Raw genomic sequence first — 19,086 nt, forward strand, 5'->3', positions numbered from 1 at the left:
TCTGGTGTATGAATGTTGACATTAGGTGCCTACTGCCCAATGTGTTTTGGACTTTCTGATCACACCCAGGGCTCTGATGGGTGAATGTTGACATTAGGTTCTCACTGTCCAATGTATTTAATAGTGACTCTTTCGATGTGACATTTCAAATCAGGAGTTGTTCAGGCACACCAAAGAACAAGTGGCCTTACATCCCCTGCTGTCCCAGCCCAGGTTCTCTGGGAATGGCTGCTGTCCGCAGGGGCCTGGCTCTGAGGCGGGCACTAAAACACCTGCCGACAGTGCTTACTTGACTGCTGGGTTCCATTGTGTCAGAAGTGATGGGTGTCTGTGAAGGCTTAGTTGCCGTTTCAAATAGTGAAATTGAGCTCTGGGGCAGTGCACAGGGTAAAAATAGCCATGGAAAGCAGGGATTTCAATGCCTGTATACCTTTTGGATAGATTTGGAGCTCTGTTATTTCTGCCCCTATTAAAACAAGGCAATGATTATAACTGCAACCCTGGAATGGATTTATGTTACTTCCAAACATGCATTTCCTAGCAGCTATTCCTGAGTGTGTGCCATCCGGCCTCTGGCTGAGGCTCAGACACTTCCGTTTCAATTCCTTGTTCTAGAACTTGACAGGGATTTCAGAGGCTGCCACACGGGAAGGGCAGCCAGAGGCTGCTCTCTGCATTGAACAGCCTGGCAGCATTGTCTGTAAAACCAAGCTTAGACTTGGTGTCTTTTGTACCTGATGTGTATTGGCTACAGTGCCTGTCTCTTAAACAGCAACTTCCAACTAGGCCTTAAATCAGTTAAACTGTCTTCATTTTCTTGTATTTCTTTCTTTGGAATCTCAACTGTGTTTTCAACTCATCGAGTGAGATTAAGAACACTGATAAGGGGACTGGAAATTAAATGACAAATCACACATGATAATCATGCAATGATAAAACACGCGCTTGTCAATAAACCTCTGTATTTTGTTACTTCACTGTGTGCTGGAGGTGTCTGCTTCCATGAATTCATTGGTGGTCTGGCTCAAAGGAGATGCGCTGGTGGATTTTGTTACCTGAAATGGGAATGCTCAGATCTTTTCAGAGCTTCTGTGATGGGGAGTGAGCTCCTGCCCGAGGCTGCTGACAAGACACGCACCCTCGTCCCTTGGGAGTGGGACGGGATGGGAGCATGGATGGGCAGTTCAGGTCAGTGCTGCTCTGTGGGCAGCAAGCCGTGGTGATCCATACACCACAGCGGTGTGCTTACAGTCCTCAGCAATATTGTAGATAGACTGAAATATCCAAATCTGTTCAATATTTCAGTCTGTCTGTAGACTGGTGCAGTAATTCCCCTGGGCAGGGAATGCTCTGTATTGGAGAAGTCGTAGTCCCACTGCTGCACTTGGAGCGCATAGAACTCTCCTCTTGTGCCAGACTCTCTTCCCTGAGGGTTACAAGAATGATCAGAGGGCTGGAGCACCTCCCATCCAAGGACATGCTGAGAGAGTTGGGAGTTCTTCAACCTGGAGAAGAGAAGGCTCCGAGGAAACCTTATAGCGACCTTCCAGTACCTGAAGGGGCTACAAGAAAGCTGGAGAGGGACTGTTAACAAAGGCTTGTAAAGGCTGTTTACGAAGGGGAACGGGTACAAACTGGAGAGGGGCAGATTTAGACCGGACATAAGGAGGAATTTCTTCATGATGAGGGTGGTGAGGCCCTGGCCCAGGTTGCCCAGGGAAGTTGTGGCTGCCCCATCCCTGCAGGTGTTCAAGGCTGAGTTGGATGGGGCCTGGGCAGCCTGAGCCAGTGGGAGGTGTCCCTGCCCATGGCATGGATCTGGATGATCTTTAAGGTCCCTTCCAGCCCAAACTATTCTATGATTCTATGACAGCGTGGAGGTAGCTCCATCTACCGGAGTTCCAGTTCTGGGCAAGCCAGACTGAGTGGCCGCGTGGCCAGGGGTTTCTCTATCTGCTGGACCCATCCGTCAGCTCACAGGAGAGCCCTGCAGAGCCTCTCAGCCAGTGCTGGTTTCCACAGGGACTTCTGTGCTTTACACGGGGAGTTTTGCCATTCATAGTTCCAAACTCCTCTCAAGCACACACGATGCTTTGGGTAGGATCTGCTTCCTGGGGGAGCTTGTGGATTGTCCTTCCTTGGAGCTACTGCCAACTAGAGACTACAATGTAGTTTCACTTGGCAACTCTGCATTACATCATTGCTTTGCCCTGAAATTGAAGGTTTGTAGCTTAAATCCCTGGGATAGAATGTTACCCCTGTGACTGTTTCCAGCATGGAAAGGAGATAGTCACCTCTGTTATGAGCTTGGCTTGGGAAGTGGTGAAAGGGTGACTTGTGTGATTTCTTAAGTTGTGTGTGCAATTCCAGGCAGAGCTGCTGCCAAGTTCTAAAGGTGTTGCAATGCCCATCCAGTACGAGACCCCACTGTGCTCGTGACCAGCCTCAATGTGCCGCCCCTCCAGGTCCCTCGGGAATCTGGTTAACGCGGATCCGGGCAGGTTCCCTTAGTACAGCTGCTGCCTTCCACACTGCACCTTTAATCAAGCACCGCCTGGTACTGTCCTGTTCAATCACTGGGTCACTGCTGATAAACAGCCCGCTTTGTGCTCCTGGTGAGGACGGTTCATGTCCTCTGTCAGCGTTTTATAGCACTGCTGTGTTTTTTGAAGGATTTATAGAGGTTAATCAGACTTGGAATATCTAAACTACATTCTTGGGGCTTGTTTAGTGAAAGAACAGCTGTAAAGTTGCGCTGTGTGCACGTGGTTACTGAAGCACTGAATGAGGAACTCGGGGTCTGTTCCCTGAAAAATCCTCACTGTTGCTTATGCGCGATGTGATCACACGGTGAGTGGATGTCGAAGCATCTCGGCGGCCTGTGTGATCACGTGGTGGGGAAGAGGTCGGTGTTTGCCTGTCACCATGTGGAGAGCACACAGTTGTCACCTGGCACCGTCACTGGTTGGAAGCCAGCTGGCCACCCAGTTTTTCCATGCCCTCTGATAGCTCTCCTGAATTTCAGGTTGAAATCCCGTATCGCATCCTGTTGGTAAAAGGGATGGTTTGGAATGTTGTTGGAATTTTCCATTGTTTGGTTTTTTTTGAGGAATAAAGTAAGGTCATAGCTGGGATGCTGTGCTATGCGAGACCAGAGAAAGTGGAAGGATGCTGACCTCTGTGAGCATAAGGGGCCAGATTCCAGAGGGGTTTTGGCACGTGACAAGCCACGTCTGTCATCATGGGTAGAAGTAGTAGAGCGGGCAATGATTTATTGGTAGCCAAGAACCGAAACACTGAGCCCTGACCAGGTGGGGTGTCTGGGCTGCTGGCCCAAGTGCTCCTTGCTTCTCCTTCTGAAAACACAGTCAATGAGCAGAAAGAGCAGGGTTTAATTATTGTGCTAAATTTGCACCCCTGATTATTGTTGTCATTTTATCTTGCTTCTGGGGATTAAGATTACCCTCTCTTGAGTGTGGCTTTCCCTGTCCGTCAAGCTGCATCTCCTTATATTGCTAACGGGACCACTTCCTCCTCGTGGAGCAGCTCAAAGTGGTGGTCACACTGATTTGCTTTCCCCGTCAGCTGCTGCCAGCACTGGTCACTTCCCCCTGACTCTCCTGCTCCCTCCAGCACACGGATACACTTTAAACAGCAGCCGTGCAGCCCATGCCCCTGCTCATCCCTGTGGGGCCGCAGGGTGTGCGCCATACGCCACCGACGCCAGACCCACCCCCAGCTCAGTCGCACGGTGTCTGAGGCAGAGAGCTCTGTCAGCAGGAACCGGGAACTTTGCGTCGTTCCAGTTCCTCCATAAAGACGATGAATTTTCCTCCAGTGCCGCCTCCCACCGGCACAGAGAAGCGTGTGCTCCGCTGTGTGGAAGTGTTGCACATTTTGGCTGTTTGAGTGCGACGAGCAAAACAAAACCCACCAAGGTGTGAGCTGCCTGATCTGAAGCCCACTTTCATCTTTCACTCTTTATGCTTTAAGCATTGCAGTCGGCTGTGTCTGAGCAAGAGGAAGGCTCTGCCAAGGAATGCTGTTGGAAAGAGCTTACGCCCTCCAGGGTTGCCCGAGGCTTGGGTTTTGGTTACTGTAATGCAATCGGTGTAACGCTACAAAAAATAAACACAACCAGCCGCTTGCTTCTTCCCATTCCTCCCAGCACGTCGGCGTCTGTGGGCAACACCCGTTCCTTTCCACAACAAGCTGGAACAAAGCAGAGAATCATGCAATTACTTCACAAAACCTGCTCAGAAGTGAGGGCTGGCATCTCCAAAGTCGGTGAGAATCGGGAAGGCAGGCAGAGCGAAGGCGGATTGCTTGCCAGCAGTGGAGTAATTGATGTCAGAGGCAGTTAAACAGGAGTCACAGGAGGCTGTGGTGCTCTCGGGGAGGTGAGCAGGTACTGTGGAAGGAAGGCTCATTCTCTGCCTCCTTTCTGGTGTTAAATCAGCTTTAAGCGTTATTAATCCAAGCTGGAAGACACGAGCAGCCTTTCCAGAGCAGCTCCTTGCCTGTAGGAGGCTCTGGTGCAATCATCCCTCCGCACAACAGATGCGAAGGTCAGCAGCATCTCCCCACACCTTCAGATGATGTGAAAAGGCTTTTAGAAGCACAGACGGGGACCTTCAGACAAAGGTATCTGCAAAGCTGCTGTAGCCCACAGCTGTTCTCCTCGTCAGGGGAGTGTAGGAAAGGCACCGGAGGGCTTCCCAGTGAGACCCGGTGGAGGTACCCGGGAGGTTTCCATGGCTGCAATCCACAGGAGCTTTGTTAACTTCAAGGAAAGCGTGCCACAACTCTTCAAAACAGAAGAGTAAAGCTTCCTTCCTGGCAATGTGCAAGTAGATTATGGGATGGCAAAGAGGAATGGCTGGCTTTTGAGCTTCTTCAATGGAGAACCAAATACAGGACTTGCAGTGAGTGTCCTGGCACTCGTTACAGGACGAGCCCCACCGAGTTCAGCTGCAGCACCCTGTGAACACCACGAAAGCCGATGCCTTCCTGCCCACCAGGCTGGAGCTGCTCCTTTTAAGCCATATGGAGGTAGCAGCAACACAGAAAATCCACTCTGTTGAACAGATCCTTTTATACACCACCACCCCCACCCCCCCCCCCACTAAGTATGTAGTGCTGTCACACATGGCCCTTCCATAAATCCCATCTGGAAATTCACCATGGGATTTTTCCACTATGAAAAATGCAACTGCAGGCTCCTAGCACAGAAGAGTGGCTGGAGGCTGAGGGGATGCTTCCAGCCCAGCCTGGAGGAGTTGGATGTGCAGCCGAGGGTACGCATTGCCTGCGGAGTGCTGTGCAGAGCAACCTGGTACGAGAAATGTGACCTGGGGGGGGAGTGCAGGGATGGCCACAAAGGTGACAAATGGACTTGGGATATCTTTCATAGGAGAGGCTGAGAGGTGGGGCTCTTCAGCCTGGAGAAGAGGTGGTGCAGGGATATGTCACCACTGCATTTAGGTACCTGCTGGGCAGGAGTGAGGACAACGGAGCCAGACTCTTCTCTGGGCAAGCAGCACGGGGCACAAACAATTCCACCTGAACACAATGAAGCACTTTCTCCCTGTAAGGGCGGTGAAACACCAGGACAGAAGCCCAGAGAGGCTGTAGAGCACCCAGCTGTGGAGATGTTCTAGCGGGGGCTGTGGGACCAGATCAGCTCAGTAGGTCACCGCCAAACTAAAGGAGTCTATGATTTCACAGTTCGGTGACTTCTCACCACCTCCCCCCCAAATTTCTGCTGCACAAGACTCCACCAACAGGGAAATCTTTTAATTGTCTGTGATGTGAAATGAATTCACAGTGTAATTAAAACTTAGAAGACATTGCTCTCTGAACGCACTCTCTTCAGTGAATCAGTTTAAGACAACTTTGCTTTGATGGGTGGATTTGTCTTCTGTGACATCTACTTAAAATGTGACCTTGCTGGATGCTGACAGTGCCTAAATTGCTTTGCCTGCTATTAAACGCAACTAGAGGAGAGCTGCTTTCACTTAAGGGTCTGTAATTATTACTGAAGTCATTCACTCCAGCATCCTTGTACTCGGCTATGTTACAAGTTTACTTCACACTTAAGGAATCCTTTGTGCTTTCACAAACACCTCTGTGTTTGCAAGCATTTTGCACAGTGAAAAGAGCAGCTGGGCCGAGTAAAACAAGCCTCTAGTGTTGATGAGTGACAGCACCCTGGTTTAAAGGACAATTGCAGATCAAAACCTACGCTTTAGAAGGCAAATAAACAGCCTCAGCTTATGGAAGCATTTTTAGTAACGTCCTAAGCGATTAAGTTAGGTTTGTCTGCAAAAGATAATCAATTTGATTAATTCCAGCTCCTGCCTAAAGAATAACAATGGTGTTACTTGCCTGGGTATGTAATTTGTGAGAGATACCTGCTAATCTAGAGCAGCAACGCAAGCAGCAGGGCTGCAGCAGTGCGTGGGTGAGCGAGTTCTGACAGACAGGTTCCTTGCGACGCAGCCCAGGCAGGCACACCTCGCGGGAGCAGTTCTGAGGCAGGAGGGAAAAGCAGCTCTCTAATGGCTCAGGAACAAGCTTCGGCCAGGTTAGATACTTGTACAGTAGTGTAGTTGGTAAAGTGCCCCATGCAGGTTTCTGTATGTTGAAGAATGCCTGAGAACCATTTAGCTTGTGTGCCAGGCACAAGATGGTGGAAACATTCCCTTTCTGTAGACAATTCCCTTCAAGATTCCCTTTAAAGATGTTTAAAATACACAGCCTAAAACTCCACTTTTCAACAGAAGTGACAAGTGTGGTGCCTGGCAGCCGTCACTGCTCTCACTGCAAAAGTTCAGCTGGCAGAGCCCTCGTTCCCTGCGCCATCGTCGAGGAGCGGTGCTGCATCCGCAGGGCTGCTGACCTCCTGCTCCGCAGGCACTCCCTTTCTTGTCCTGTTCAGTGTCCCACCCTAGAAATTCAAAGCAGCAATCACTGACAGGAAGGACGCTGTTCCTTCTGCACACACGTGGCTACAGCTGCATCCTGCTCCTTCCCCTCACCTCACAAAGAAATACAGCCCCCAGAACTTCGGCAGACAGTTCTTTCTTGCTCTTGCGTCAGTAAAAGGAACTCAGTGACGCAAGGCTCTTCTCCACTTTTATCGCTCTTACCTGTTTCTCATCCACAATATTGAGGGTCACAGAGGCAATGACGCATGCAATAGTGTTTGCCAACATGAAGATCATCATCTGTTGCCAGCGCCACAAGGGGATCTTCAGCTCACTGGTAAAGGCCAAAGCAGGACAGAACAACCCATCACTTGAAGGTACTTAAGGTGCTTCTCTAGTTCCTTGCAGCATCAAGGTGCAAAGACGCCAATTGCTGTTCACATTGCTCCCCTACAGCACTGGTGACGTCTCTGCTGGGAAAAAAGGAACATCTCACCTGGACGTTGTTCCTAGGATGTGTCCGACAATGAGGTTCGAAAGGCCAACTCCGACCATCTGCACGGAAGTCACAAGCCCCATCGCTGTGCCGAGAGTCGCCCGGGGGACCACAAGGGGTATGGATGGCCACATGCTAGCCTGGGGGGAGGCAGGAGGAGAAGAGTTAACGCAAAGCTTTGTTTAAAGGTGTCAGATAGTCACCGGTTTAAAAAGGCATTATTCCCACTGAATAAACAGCTATGCTTTCTCAAAAAAACCCCAGCACGTCTCCTGCCTGGCCTGCTGGCTGACTCGACTGCTCCTTGTCCTCCTCAAGCAGCTTGAGACACCACAGACAACGCAGGTACAGAAACTAGAATAACCTGACTCCAGATTTCTCAAGAGGAGTGAAACCTGATGATTTAGGTGCCAAGACTCATAGGAAATTCAGATGCTACATTCAAGGTAAAAAAGCACTAAGAAAAGCACAGACGGATTCACAAATCACGCTATCGACTGGTGCCCTGTTCTGTGCTTTGGTCCATATGGATTTTCTGGGGTTATTTGTTCATAACCAAAACCCTCGGGACTGGGGAGCCAGTGACTTCAAACTGTGGCTGCTAAACCTGCTCCTCAGGACACAGGGCGGCCATCCGGGATGAGAAGATACAGCCACAAACCATTCGGCTACAGCAGCCTGCGGGGAACTTACAGCAGCAAAGGAGTAGGTGAAGCCCAGCCAGACGGTGGAGACCAGCGGCGGAACAAACGTAAATGCCAGGAGAGCAAAGACCGGCAGAGTCAGTGCAGCACAACCAACAGCAAAGATGCCTCGCAGTCCAACGTAGTCCTGGTATGAGAAACAAGCAGGTGGACAATCTCACAAGCGATCTGTGCTTTTCACAGACCCCAGCAGCGCAACCGGCTGCGCAAGGTGGGCTGCAGGAGCAGCAGCAGCGCTGTTCCCTAGCTGTGGATTCTGCAGCCCACCAGCTATGAGGAGGTCTGCTCCCGAGCCAAGACCAAAGCAGTCAGCAAGGAGTCTGCCCAGGCTTCAAAAGAGGGAGGAAAACCATACCAATATGCCCTGACAGTTATGGAAACAAGGAAAGGAAGCATTTGTCAAACCAGGGACTGATTACATGCATGTTGTCCTTTCCCATCTACTTGCAAAGCTTATCCTGATCCTTTCTGTACCAGCCTCAGGCTTCTCAAAACACAAAGCATGTGCCATCACTTGATGCTATAGCACAATCAAGGGACGGGGAAATCCAGGTTAACTTTACCTCTTGTAATTTTATTCAGATTGAAGCACATCTTGCAGTTTGCAAGGAGTCAAAGAACTGCTTGTTCAGCAACAAGAAGCTAAATTCTGGTGGGTTGTAACAAAGACATTTCAAAACACTCAGAAATGGTTACCAGCGAGCATTTGTACGGGTGGGTACTCACAATTAATATGCCAGCTGCTGCCGAGAGGACGAGGGAACTGTCGTACACGGCTCCAGCAATGTAAGCAGCCGCCTGCTGACTGTAACCGGAATATTTATCCTGGATAAACTTGCTAAAAATAAAATGAAGGGGAATTACATGATTAGGATTCTTGATCTGGTTGTTTTGACAGAAAGTTAAGTCTGAGCACAAATACACGGACAGGAAGGGTTTAAAGAGATGGCTTGTAAACAAGTTTGATTCCATCTAGTTTGAAGGGCCAAGCCTTTGTTGGTTTGTTTTCTGTTCAACTGGTGCCCACCACAGAGAAGCTGGTAGCCTAAAAGGCCACTTGCAAGATGCTTCTGCAGTGCAGAGTAAAACTGCAGCGTGTGTTCAGTTACATCTGCACAGCCTGCATGTGGCAGTCTGCCATCGCCTGCCCAAAGCATATGGGTGGGGTTTTACATCGCCTTAGAAGAGGCAGAAAGCACCATCAATTCAACAGGTAGGAAAAATACTTTAAAATAATCCAGCAGCAAAGATCAGCATTTTACGGGAAAACCTGTACTCTGAATTCCCCCTTGGCATATTTAGGGAGACTTCTGATTAAAGCACAAACACTCACATCAAGTTCAGTTGTCGCTGTCAGAAGTCAGCCCTTAACCTTGTGACATGCAACAATGGTGTTAAAACTTGCTCCGATTCTGCTCAGAATTTACAAGTCACAACAGCTTCGAAGGACCAGTTTGTTTGGAGATCTTGAAGCTACTTCAACGTGGTGTGGCTACTTGTGTGGCTACTTACCATTAGTAATAATGAGCCTTTATAGCCTGCACTGTCAAAGTATGGAACAAGACACTGCTCCCTGAAGATTCACTACCACAGAATTTGCCATGGAGCAGCAGCCTTGAAATCGTCAATTTTCCAACTGGGAAGCAGCGTAACATTTTTTGCCAGAAAAGATGTGGGAAACAGGACTCTGGGTGCCTAAACTTTTGCTGCACAGAAAGCATGAAACCAATTCTGCAGGGAGCCAGAAGTGAGGATTCTGTATGACCACCAGAGACTGTTTTCAGTTAGAACGAGAGGGTAGCTGAGCCCATCTTATCAAGGCCTCAACAGCCCCTGCCATCTGGAATGTCTTTACTTTCCCAATAAGAGATCACTTGTACAACAAGGCTGATGACATCTTCACTCCTAGTTTCACACGGGCTCACCATCCATCACTAATGACGTATGACAGCAGACCTTTGCTAACGTAGAACTTCATTCTCATTATGGGATACGCTTCCACAAACAGGAAAAAAGCAGCGATGTGACAAAGTCTCTGGCAGAGCCACAAGACAGAAGCAGGACTCCCAATCAAAGCGGGTTGCTGCTTTGCCTTAATCAAATGAAGGTGTTAAAAAAGGAAGGCTATACATTGGAGAGGGGCAGATTTAGACTAGACATAAAGAGGAAATTCTTCACGATGAGGGTGGGGAGGCCCTGCCACAGGTTACCCAGGGAAACTCTGGCTGCCCCATCCCTGGAGGGGTTCAAGGCCAGGTTGGAGGAACATGATCCAGTGGGAGGTGTCCCTGCCCATGGCAGAGGGGCTGGAATTAGATAATCTTTAAGGTTCCTTCCAATTCTAACCATTCTATGAAGCCTGCAAGCTTCGCACCAGGAGGCAAAGGCTCCCTCACTTGCAAGCCCAGGCTGATGCAAGCTGAACTTTTTCCAAAGGCAGCAGACATGCAGGACCTGCAGGGCAGAAATGGCCCAACCCTGTCTATCAAACACCCCAGCCAGCTCAGAAGACGGCTCAGTTATTCAGCCATTACAATGAAGAAACATCTCTGGGCTATTTTTCAACTGAAGTATTTCTTCCCTTTCTCCCAAACCCTTCTGATCTTCCTCTGGCAGTGTTCCGAGCTTTAAAAATTGGATGAATTGTTTCCTTTTAAGTTATTTTTGCTTTCCTTCAGAAACCTTCCTTATCTTGAAAGGGGAAGAAAGGTCAAAGAACCTCTCCTATTTTTACCTAGGTATGAAAGACCTGTTTCTCTGTGTTCCATGAGTAGACGGAACAAGCACAGTTACCCCCACATTTCCCAGTCAGCTGAAATCAAGGACCTGCAGGTGCCGTCAGTCAGCAGGACTACAGCCACAGAGCAGTACCTGGCATCTGCCACGAAGGGGAAGACTCCGTTGTAGAAGAACATGATGGTGAAGACCAGGAGCCAGTAGCGAAGAGGAAGTCGCCGGATGTCCTGGATCCGCTGCAAAGATAAGATGTGCCCTCACTCACTAGGAATCAGTCTCCAGCTTTGCACTGATGTCGCTTTCTGCCGGTCATTGAAAGTCACCAAAAAAAAAAATGAAGTGACAGCAGGTAAAAGGGGATTGGAAATCAGTTCCTGTACTCTGAGCAAAATTTGGTGTATGCTGACTCCACAGTCATTACGGCTCTGCTAAGAGCCGACTGCAAGATCTTGGGTGAAACCTAGTGGGAAGATGCTGCACAAACAGCGCTGCCGTACCGGCCCAGGAACAACACTGTCAGGAGAGGGACGCTGTCAACAGATGCAAGTGTCATAAAAATTGCAACCTATTGCTTGTGATGCTTTATCCTAGCCAGAAGGACACAGGGAGGAAGGGAAGACAAGGGCTGGCAAAAGACAGCTTAGTACTGACCAGATTAGCTGTTAGCTGTCATGGATCCCTGTGAGCCAGAAAGAGGCTGCTATTGAGTTTTATGCACAAAATACTCCCCTGAGCCACCTACAGTGCAGAAGCAGCTGGCTCAGAAAAGCACTGCTGTCTAGAGCGCTAGCGCAGCTCTCTGGAAGGCTGCACACACGCAGGCTCCAGGCAGACAACGCAGAGGTGGGCACTTGCAGATGCAGTGTCCTCAGGTGTGCCTGGAGAGCAGCTCTTGGAGATGGAACCAAGCGGCATTAATGCCCTCTCCTGGCCAGGTCCAGCTCTTGGTGCTGCAGGCTTCCTGCACGTCACAACCTGAATACCCAGGCATTCCAGACTGAGATGGAAAAGCTGGCTGTTTTCCACTTACCACTTGTTTGGATTCCTGCTGGATAACCCCATCCAAGCCCAGCTGCTTCATGCCCACTTTATCTAGAACACTGACTGCAAGGGCTGAGACGAAACCGAGCACACACAGCAGGGTACCTGGCAGAGACGGGAGGCGTGAGAAATTCTGCAGCATGGAAACAACTGAATGGCAAAACCAACTGTGTGAAACATGCAGAATTCTCTGTGCCTTCTACTCTGAGCTTCTCTGAACATTAACAGCCGTCTCTCCTGCAGACACACAGTGGGACCATTCACCTCTGACCAGCAGGTCTAAGTCCTTGACCCCTTTGTCCCTAAGCTCCTGAGGCACCAGGGCAGTACAGAGCCTGCTCCAGAGCCAGCATGTTCCACCAGCTGTAACATAGAAGAAAAAACACGCTGAAGTCCTCTGGTGTTTCGCTCTGTGGGTTCCATTCCATGGGGGCAGACCTACATCAAGCGCTGACTACCTGTGACTGCAGACATCAAAATATCTCAAAACTACGGACGGAACTATCAGGCTGACTGAAGCTTTACAGAGGGATTTCGGGCATCAATGAAGAAAACCCTGCTCCACAGCATATAGAAAACAGAAACAACTGAAAAATAATGTGCTTCCTCCTGCTAACTTTCCTGTCTCTTTCAGGTACTTTTCATAATGAGACAAACCTGATACAAACAAGGTCTAGAATGAAAGGCCGAAGTACAAAGGAAACTCACCTCCCCAGAGTGTCCACTGTATTCCAAACTTCGCCTCGAATTGCTGGGTGAAGAAGAAGTTAAGGACGCTCCCAAGTCGGGAGAAAGACAAAGTCAGTCCAAATGCCAGTGCCAGTTCCTTCCCCTTGAACCAGAAGGCTGTGATACGGTTCTGCACAACTTGGAGAAGACAAAAACCCTCCCTTGAGCAGACGGGCCTGGCCGAGAGCACTGCGCAGCAGCAAGCACAGCCTCTCAAGCCAGATCACTTGAGCTGCGTAAGAGACCTCCACACATCCCAAACGGAGGCAGAACATTTCAGCTCTGCAGAACTATTCTAAATCATGCTGGGATGTGGGAGGCAAACTTATCCCTTAAATAAGGCAAGCAAAATGTCCCCAAAGGGAGAGCGACCACATGTCCGTCCCTGCCCTTCAGAGAAGGGCAAAATTGTTAGAGGGGAAGACCTTTAAACATTTCAGCACACATAAAATCCATGCAATCCTTCAAGGGCATTCTGCTAGCAGCACAGGCTCCCGGTGCCGAGCCCGTGAAGGTGACTGGTATGACAAGGGTCTAGGAGGCAAAATAAAAATGTTTCACGACCCTGTGGTGAGGCGTAATTAAGAATGTGAATTCCTTACTTGTAAGTGACCCATTCCCAGAACCAAAGAGCAGTCTTCCCGTTAGCATCAGTGGTAGGAGGTACGGCGACCCCTTGAAATGTGAGCCTAGAGCAAAGACTGATGATCCCAGCACAGTCAGAAGAGAAAAAACAAAGACACCAACTAGGGAGAAACAGAAAAAAAATACACAGCCCTGAAGACACGTGCAGGACAAAAGCAAAAGACCAACCTAAAGGCAGGCCAGTAAGCCATCAGTTTACTTTAATTTTCATTTTTTAAAGACTGGTCTCTTTATAAAATGACTTGGGAATCCTCGAAATAATATTATCATGGTCAAAGGCTAGAGAGGCAGAATAAGTCAGATGGAGGACTCTAAGCTCCACCATAGACTACGGCCTAGGGTGAGAAATCTACTCTGTGCTTCTGTCTTCTTATCCATAAGATGTTTACCTCTGTGAAATACAGAAAGAGCACAACTGCGTTTGCCAGGGCTGCTGGGCCTCAGCTTATGGAACATATCAGAGCAAGTGTCAGAGCAGGGAACAGGCTCCACTTTATCATTTGTCCCACTGACAGCAGATAACGCTATTCTGTGTTACAGGCGCATCAGAGGAAAGAATTTTTACTGCACTGCTGTGTAAATTCAGCAGTCAAAGAATGACAACATCTCAGTTGCGTTCAAGGAGCTGTTCAATAAAGGGCCATGCACTCTGCACACAGAGCTGTCCCTCGTCTCCCATCCCCCTGCCACCTCCCAGAGGTGGAACCTCTGATCATCTCTCTGCACTGGAAGAACAGCTTGAAATCCCACTCCAGCACAAGAATAAATTAATTGATCCTCAGAACTTACAGCGATTTCCTAGCTTATCAATCAAGAATCCAGCCAGAATGACCACTATTGCATTTCTAGGAGAAAACAACAGAAATGTTTATATCTTTGCTGTTGGGCAACCAGCAAACTACCCCATCCCCACAAGGCGAGAGAACAGACTCACATCCAAGCGTAGATGGCGTATAGCAAGTTGTATTGTGCTGGCGTCATTCCCAAGCCTTCAACACAGTCCTGCGTGCTATTCTGCTCAGTGCTGTTCCGATGGGTTCCATTGGGGCAGGTTAAGTTCTGCACAAGTCACAGAGTCTGTGTTCAGCAACAGACAAAGACCCACACATTCCTTTCAAAACGAGGTTAAGTTCATAAAATCATTAAATGATTTGCGTTGGAAGGGACCTCAAAGCCCATACAATTTCACCTTCTGCCATGGGCAGGGACACCTCCCACTGGATCAAAGCCCCATCCAACCTGGCCTTGAACCCCTCCAGGGATGGGGCAGCCACCACTGCTCTGGGCACCCTGGGCCAGGGCCTCCCCACCCTCACAGCAAAACATTTCTCCCCAAGATCTCATCTCAATCTCCCCTCTTTCAGCTGAAAACCGTTCCCCCTGTCCCTGCCCTCCCTGACCCAGAGCCCCCCTCAAAGCCCCCTCTCACCCCCTGGAGCTGCTGCTGCAGGACGCTCGGGATGTCGAAGCAGAAGTAGGACCCGAAGGTGAGGAGGCAGTTGAAAAGCAGCACCAGGAACCTGTAGGAGCCTGCGGGAGAGGGTCACGGCTCGCCCGGCCCCGCTCGAACCCCTCCCGCCCCGCCATCACCTCAGATCCCGCCCGCGCTCACCGCGCTCCGCACCGCCCGCCATGGCTCGGGCACGGCTTAGCCCCGCCCACCGAGAGATACCATTGGCCCGAGGGCGTCTTGGCCCCGCCCACCAAGCGATAGCATTGGCTCGGGTGCGTCTTGGCCCCGCCCATCCAGCGATGCCATTGGCAGCGGCCTTCCTTAGCCCCGCCCAGCGAGCGGTGCCATTGACTCAGGCCCACATTAGCCCCGCCCACCTAGCCATTGGCTCGGCCCCGCACACCAAGCCATGCCATTGGCTCAGCCCGCTTAGCCCTGTCCATAAAGCGATGCCCTTGGCTTAGCTGAGCCCGCCAAGCGATGCCATTGGTTTGGCCCCGCCCGCTCGGCACCACCATTGCACCAGTCTTAGCCCCTCTCACCAATCACCGCTATTGGCTCGGCCCCGGCTAATCCCCGCCCTCCGAGCTTAGACTCCGCTTTAGCCCCGCCCGGAAAGCAACCTGACTGGCTCAGCCCCTGCTTAGCCCCGCCCACCTCGCCCCGCCATTGGTTCAGCCGCTGCCTTAGCCCCGTCCATCAAGCACAGCCGTTCGGTAGCACCCGTCCACCCGGTTGCGCCATTGCCTCAGCTTTAGAATAGTTTGGGGGTCGGAAGGGAGCTCACAGCCACCCCCTGCCATGGGCAGGGACACCTCCCACTGGCTCAGGCTGCCCAAGGCCCATCCAACCTGGCCTTGAACACCTCCAGGGATGGGGCAGACACAACATTCCTGGGCAACCTGGGCCAGGGCCTCACCACTCTCATGGTGAAGAAATTCCTCCTTATATGAAGCCTAAATCTGCCCCTCTCCAGTTTACACCCGTTCCCCCCTCATCCTGTCACCACAAGCCTTTGTAAACAGTCCCTCTCCAGCTTTCCTGTAGCCCCTTCAGGTACTGGAATGTCGCTATAAGGTCGCCTTGGAGCCTTCTCTAGGCTGAACAACCCCAACTCTCTCAGCCTGTCCTTGTATCATGCTCCAGCCCTTGGATCATCCCTGTAGCCTCCTCTGGAGCCGTTCCAACAGCTCCATCTCTTTCTTATGTTGAGGATTCCAGAACTGGAGAAAATACTCCAGGTGAGGTCTCCCAAGAGAGGAACAGAGGGGCAGAATCCTCTCCCTCCCTGCTGGCCACGCTGCTTTGGATGCAGCCCAGGATAAAAGGAGCAGTCCCAAGGAGCAGGTGAGCCCCACCGGCTGCTCACTGCTATTCCTCAGTGACATAGGGGAGAGAATCTGAAGGGCAAAAGTGAGGAAAAAAAACCACAAAGCCTTGTGGAGATACAGACAGCTTAAAAAATGAAGGGACAAAAAAAAACCCCAAACAACCAAGGAACCCACACACACACCAAATTATTCATAAGGAATTGCTCACTGTGAAGAGTGTTGGTGTAATTTGTGCCAGAAAACGCAGTGTAATGCCTGTTGGTGCACGACCTGCAAATTAGCGCTACAGACGATGGGGAAAAAGGTCTGCTGGGATGAGTGAAGGTCAGGACCTCCTAGGGAGGCATGGGGCAATAGCCGGAGACTTTGTGGATTAACTTGATAGACCTGAAAGATACGTTGTACAAGAAACCGAGCTCAAAGTACAGAAGTGAAGATAAGGAGGAAGAAAAGGAAATCGCCTTAAAAGGAACTAACAAACCTAAAACCAGCTTAAACCTACTCTTGAGAAATCGCCACATGGACGATATCGACCTGCAGAATAATATAAAAGGAACTAAGAGCTTGGACTTAGGTGTGCGTTGGTGGTGGAGCGGAGGCTCCCCCGCACACCCAGCGCTGTTTGCTTCTGTGCTTTCCCATATAAACATAGTAAAGCAATCTTTTGCAGAAATTATGATTGATTATTTATAACATCACCATCCACAGAGCAATGCCCACCCACCTCCTCAGTTTTTTTACCCTGGAAAAAACTCCCTTCCAGCTTTCTTACTGGCCATGATGCTCCATGGCATGGGACACGCTTGGGTCAGCTGAGAGATGACTGCGTTACCAGCATTGTATTCCTCACCAGCTCAGCATCAGCTGCTGTGAAAGAAATAAACACTTTCCTGGCTAAACTCAGTACACTAATAAGCAGCTCCTGAAAGGGTCTCTTTAGGCCAAATAAAAATACTTTATAGCAGCATTTAGCAAAAATGTACATGTCTGGATAACAATATTTATATATGTGTGTGTTTGTATAGACATGTGTATACAAAAATATGTATCGAAAATAAACAATTGAGTGTGGGACTGGCTCAAAAACTAGGCTTAGGGCTTTCCTAATGATTCGCAGGTTTTCAGGAAACCAGGTTTTGATTCTAGGTGCTTTATTACAAAAGCTATGGAATGCTCCCAGGTCCAGCTCCTGGGAGCACTGCCCCTTGTTTCATTTCTGATTTATGGCATCCTGAAGGACACCTGCTGGCAAGAATCCTTCGAATGGCACCTGGGAGAGCCTTTTCAGCTACCAATGTACTCGCACGGCACTACTTTTTAAATTTAAAGAATGAATCTAAGATTGCAGAGTTAGAAGCAATATGTGCGGGGGATTCTCAGGATATAACCATTACCAGCAATGCCTGGGGTTGTACCAACACTGCTGGGTTCCTGTTCCCTGTGAAGCTTTGGAGAGCTTCTACAACGTATCCTGCTCTGCCAAGAAGAGGTTGACAATATTGGATGCCTTTGCATAGTGAGTCTGGACACACACTTCCAACTTTCTCCCTCAGAAGTGCTTTGTTTTCCATATATATCTGTATGTATATTTATATATATGATATTTTTTCTGTACATGTGTATATGAATATGGCAATATCAATATTTCATAATGTTCCATCTTGTAGATATGGAAATAGATAACATATTTTCCACGCACATTAAATATTTCCCCCTCCCTCCTTTCAGTCTTTGACTACAGGCTATGTGAATTTGATGTGTTAGAATTAAATCACCTTTAGAATTTTACTCTTCCCTTTGCTTTTAGCTCCAGCTCATAATTGATGTGGAGTAGAATATGTTTGGTGCTTTGAGCCCTTGGTAAGAATTAGCACGTGAGACCAGTGATGGTGAGGTCAAATCCTTGTGAGGGGTTTCCAGTGATGGCACTAATGTTTGTCCAGATTCATAGAATCATAGAATAGTTTGGGTTGGAAGGGACCTTAAAGCCCATCCAATTCCAACCCCCCTGCCGTGGGCAGGGACACCTCCCACTGGATCAGGGGCTCCAAGCCCCATCCAACCTGGCCTGGAACCCCTCCAGGGATGGGGCAGCCACAGCTTCCCTGGGCAACCTGGGCCAGGGCCTCACCACTCTCATGGTGAAGAAATTCCTCCAGCCTAATGTGCAGTCTAAATCTGCCCCTCTCCAGTTTATACCCATTGCCCCTCATCCCATCACCACAAGCCTCTGTAAACAGCCCCTCCACAGCTTTCTCGTAGCCCTTTCAGCACTGGAAGCTGCTCTAAGGTCTCCTTGGAGCCTTCTCTTCTCCAGGCTGAACAACCCCAACTCTCTCAGCCTGTCCTCAGATGGGAGGTGCTCCAGCCCTTGCATCATCCTTGTAGCCTCCTCTGGACCCATTCCAACAGTTCTATCTCCTTTTTATGTTGAGGATTGCTCTTGTCCTTGTGGGAGACTTCAATCTACCAGATATCTGCTGGAGGTACAGCAGATATCAGCTGTATATCTGGAGGTACCAGATATCAGCTTAGAGGAAGCAGTCTAGGAGGTTCCTGGAGTGTGTGGAAGAGAACTTCTTCACACGACTAGTGAGTGAGCCAGCAAGGGAAGGACCTGCTGTTTGTGAACAGAGAAGGCCTTGTGGGGGATGTGATGGTTGGTGGATGCCTGGGGCAAAGCGATCATAAGATGGTAGAATTCTCAGTTCTGGGTGAGGTGAGGAGGGAGGTTAGCAGAACAGCCACCTTAAACTTCCAGAGGGCAGACTATGGATTGTTCAGAAGGCTGGTTGATAAAGTCACATGGGAGACAGTCCTTAAGGGCAAGGGAGCTCAAGTGGGCTGGGTGCTCTTCAAGAAGGAAATCGTGGCAGCACAGGAGCAAGCTGTCTCCATGTGCTGGAAAATGAGCCGGGGAGGGGGGAGGAGGACAGCTTGGTGGAGCAGGGAGATATGGGTGGACATCAAAAAGAAGAGGAATGTCTATGAACTTTGGAAGAAGGGACAGTCTTGGGTGGAC

General features: G+C 49.7%; 1 protein-coding gene across 3 annotated transcripts; it reads right to left on the reverse strand.

The window, feature by feature from the left end:
• Positions 1 to 1,111: 1,111 nt before the first annotated feature.
• On the reverse strand, positions 1,112 to 14,931 carry LOC104068197 (major facilitator superfamily domain-containing protein 1-like). 3 transcript variants are annotated; one of them, XM_054080669.1, is made up of 13 exons: positions 14,893 to 14,931; positions 14,710 to 14,810; positions 14,215 to 14,339; positions 14,070 to 14,125; positions 13,238 to 13,381; positions 12,615 to 12,773; positions 11,896 to 12,011; positions 11,001 to 11,101; positions 8,856 to 8,967; positions 8,119 to 8,256; positions 7,426 to 7,565; positions 7,152 to 7,263; positions 1,112 to 4,212 (listed from the first exon to the last, which is right to left on the reverse strand). In XM_054080669.1, the coding sequence occupies exons 1-13, from the start codon at positions 14,912 to 14,914 to the stop codon at positions 4,057 to 4,059; spliced, it is 1,482 nt and encodes a 493-aa protein (XP_053936644.1). In that variant the 5' UTR covers positions 14,915 to 14,931; the 3' UTR covers positions 1,112 to 4,056. The 3 variants fall into 3 exon arrangements, with proteins under 3 accessions (XP_053936644.1, XP_053936646.1, XP_053936645.1); XM_054080671.1 differs by having other exon boundaries at positions 14,215 to 14,357; positions 14,893 to 14,928; XM_054080670.1 differs by lacking the exon at positions 1,112 to 4,212 and adding an exon at positions 5,135 to 6,949.
• Positions 14,932 to 19,086: the final 4,155 nt, after the last annotated feature.

The sequence above is a fragment of the Cuculus canorus genome, chromosome 15, assembly GCF_017976375.1.
Source record: "Cuculus canorus isolate bCucCan1 chromosome 15, bCucCan1.pri, whole genome shotgun sequence".
Taxonomy (NCBI): domain Eukaryota; kingdom Metazoa; phylum Chordata; class Aves; order Cuculiformes; family Cuculidae; genus Cuculus; species Cuculus canorus.

Coding starts and splice junctions, on each gene's coding strand:
- LOC104068197 (XM_054080669.1), bottom strand. CDS start 14,914: ATGGCGGGCGGTGCGGAGCGCG. Junction 14,811..14,892: donor GGCGGGCGGTGCGGAGCGCG/GTGAGCGCGGGC, acceptor CCTCTCCCGCAG/GCTCCTACAGGTTCCTGGTG. Junction 7,566..8,118: donor TCACCTACTCCTTTGCTGCT/GTAAGTTCCCCG, acceptor GCCTCCCCCCAG/GCTAGCATGTGGCCATCCAT.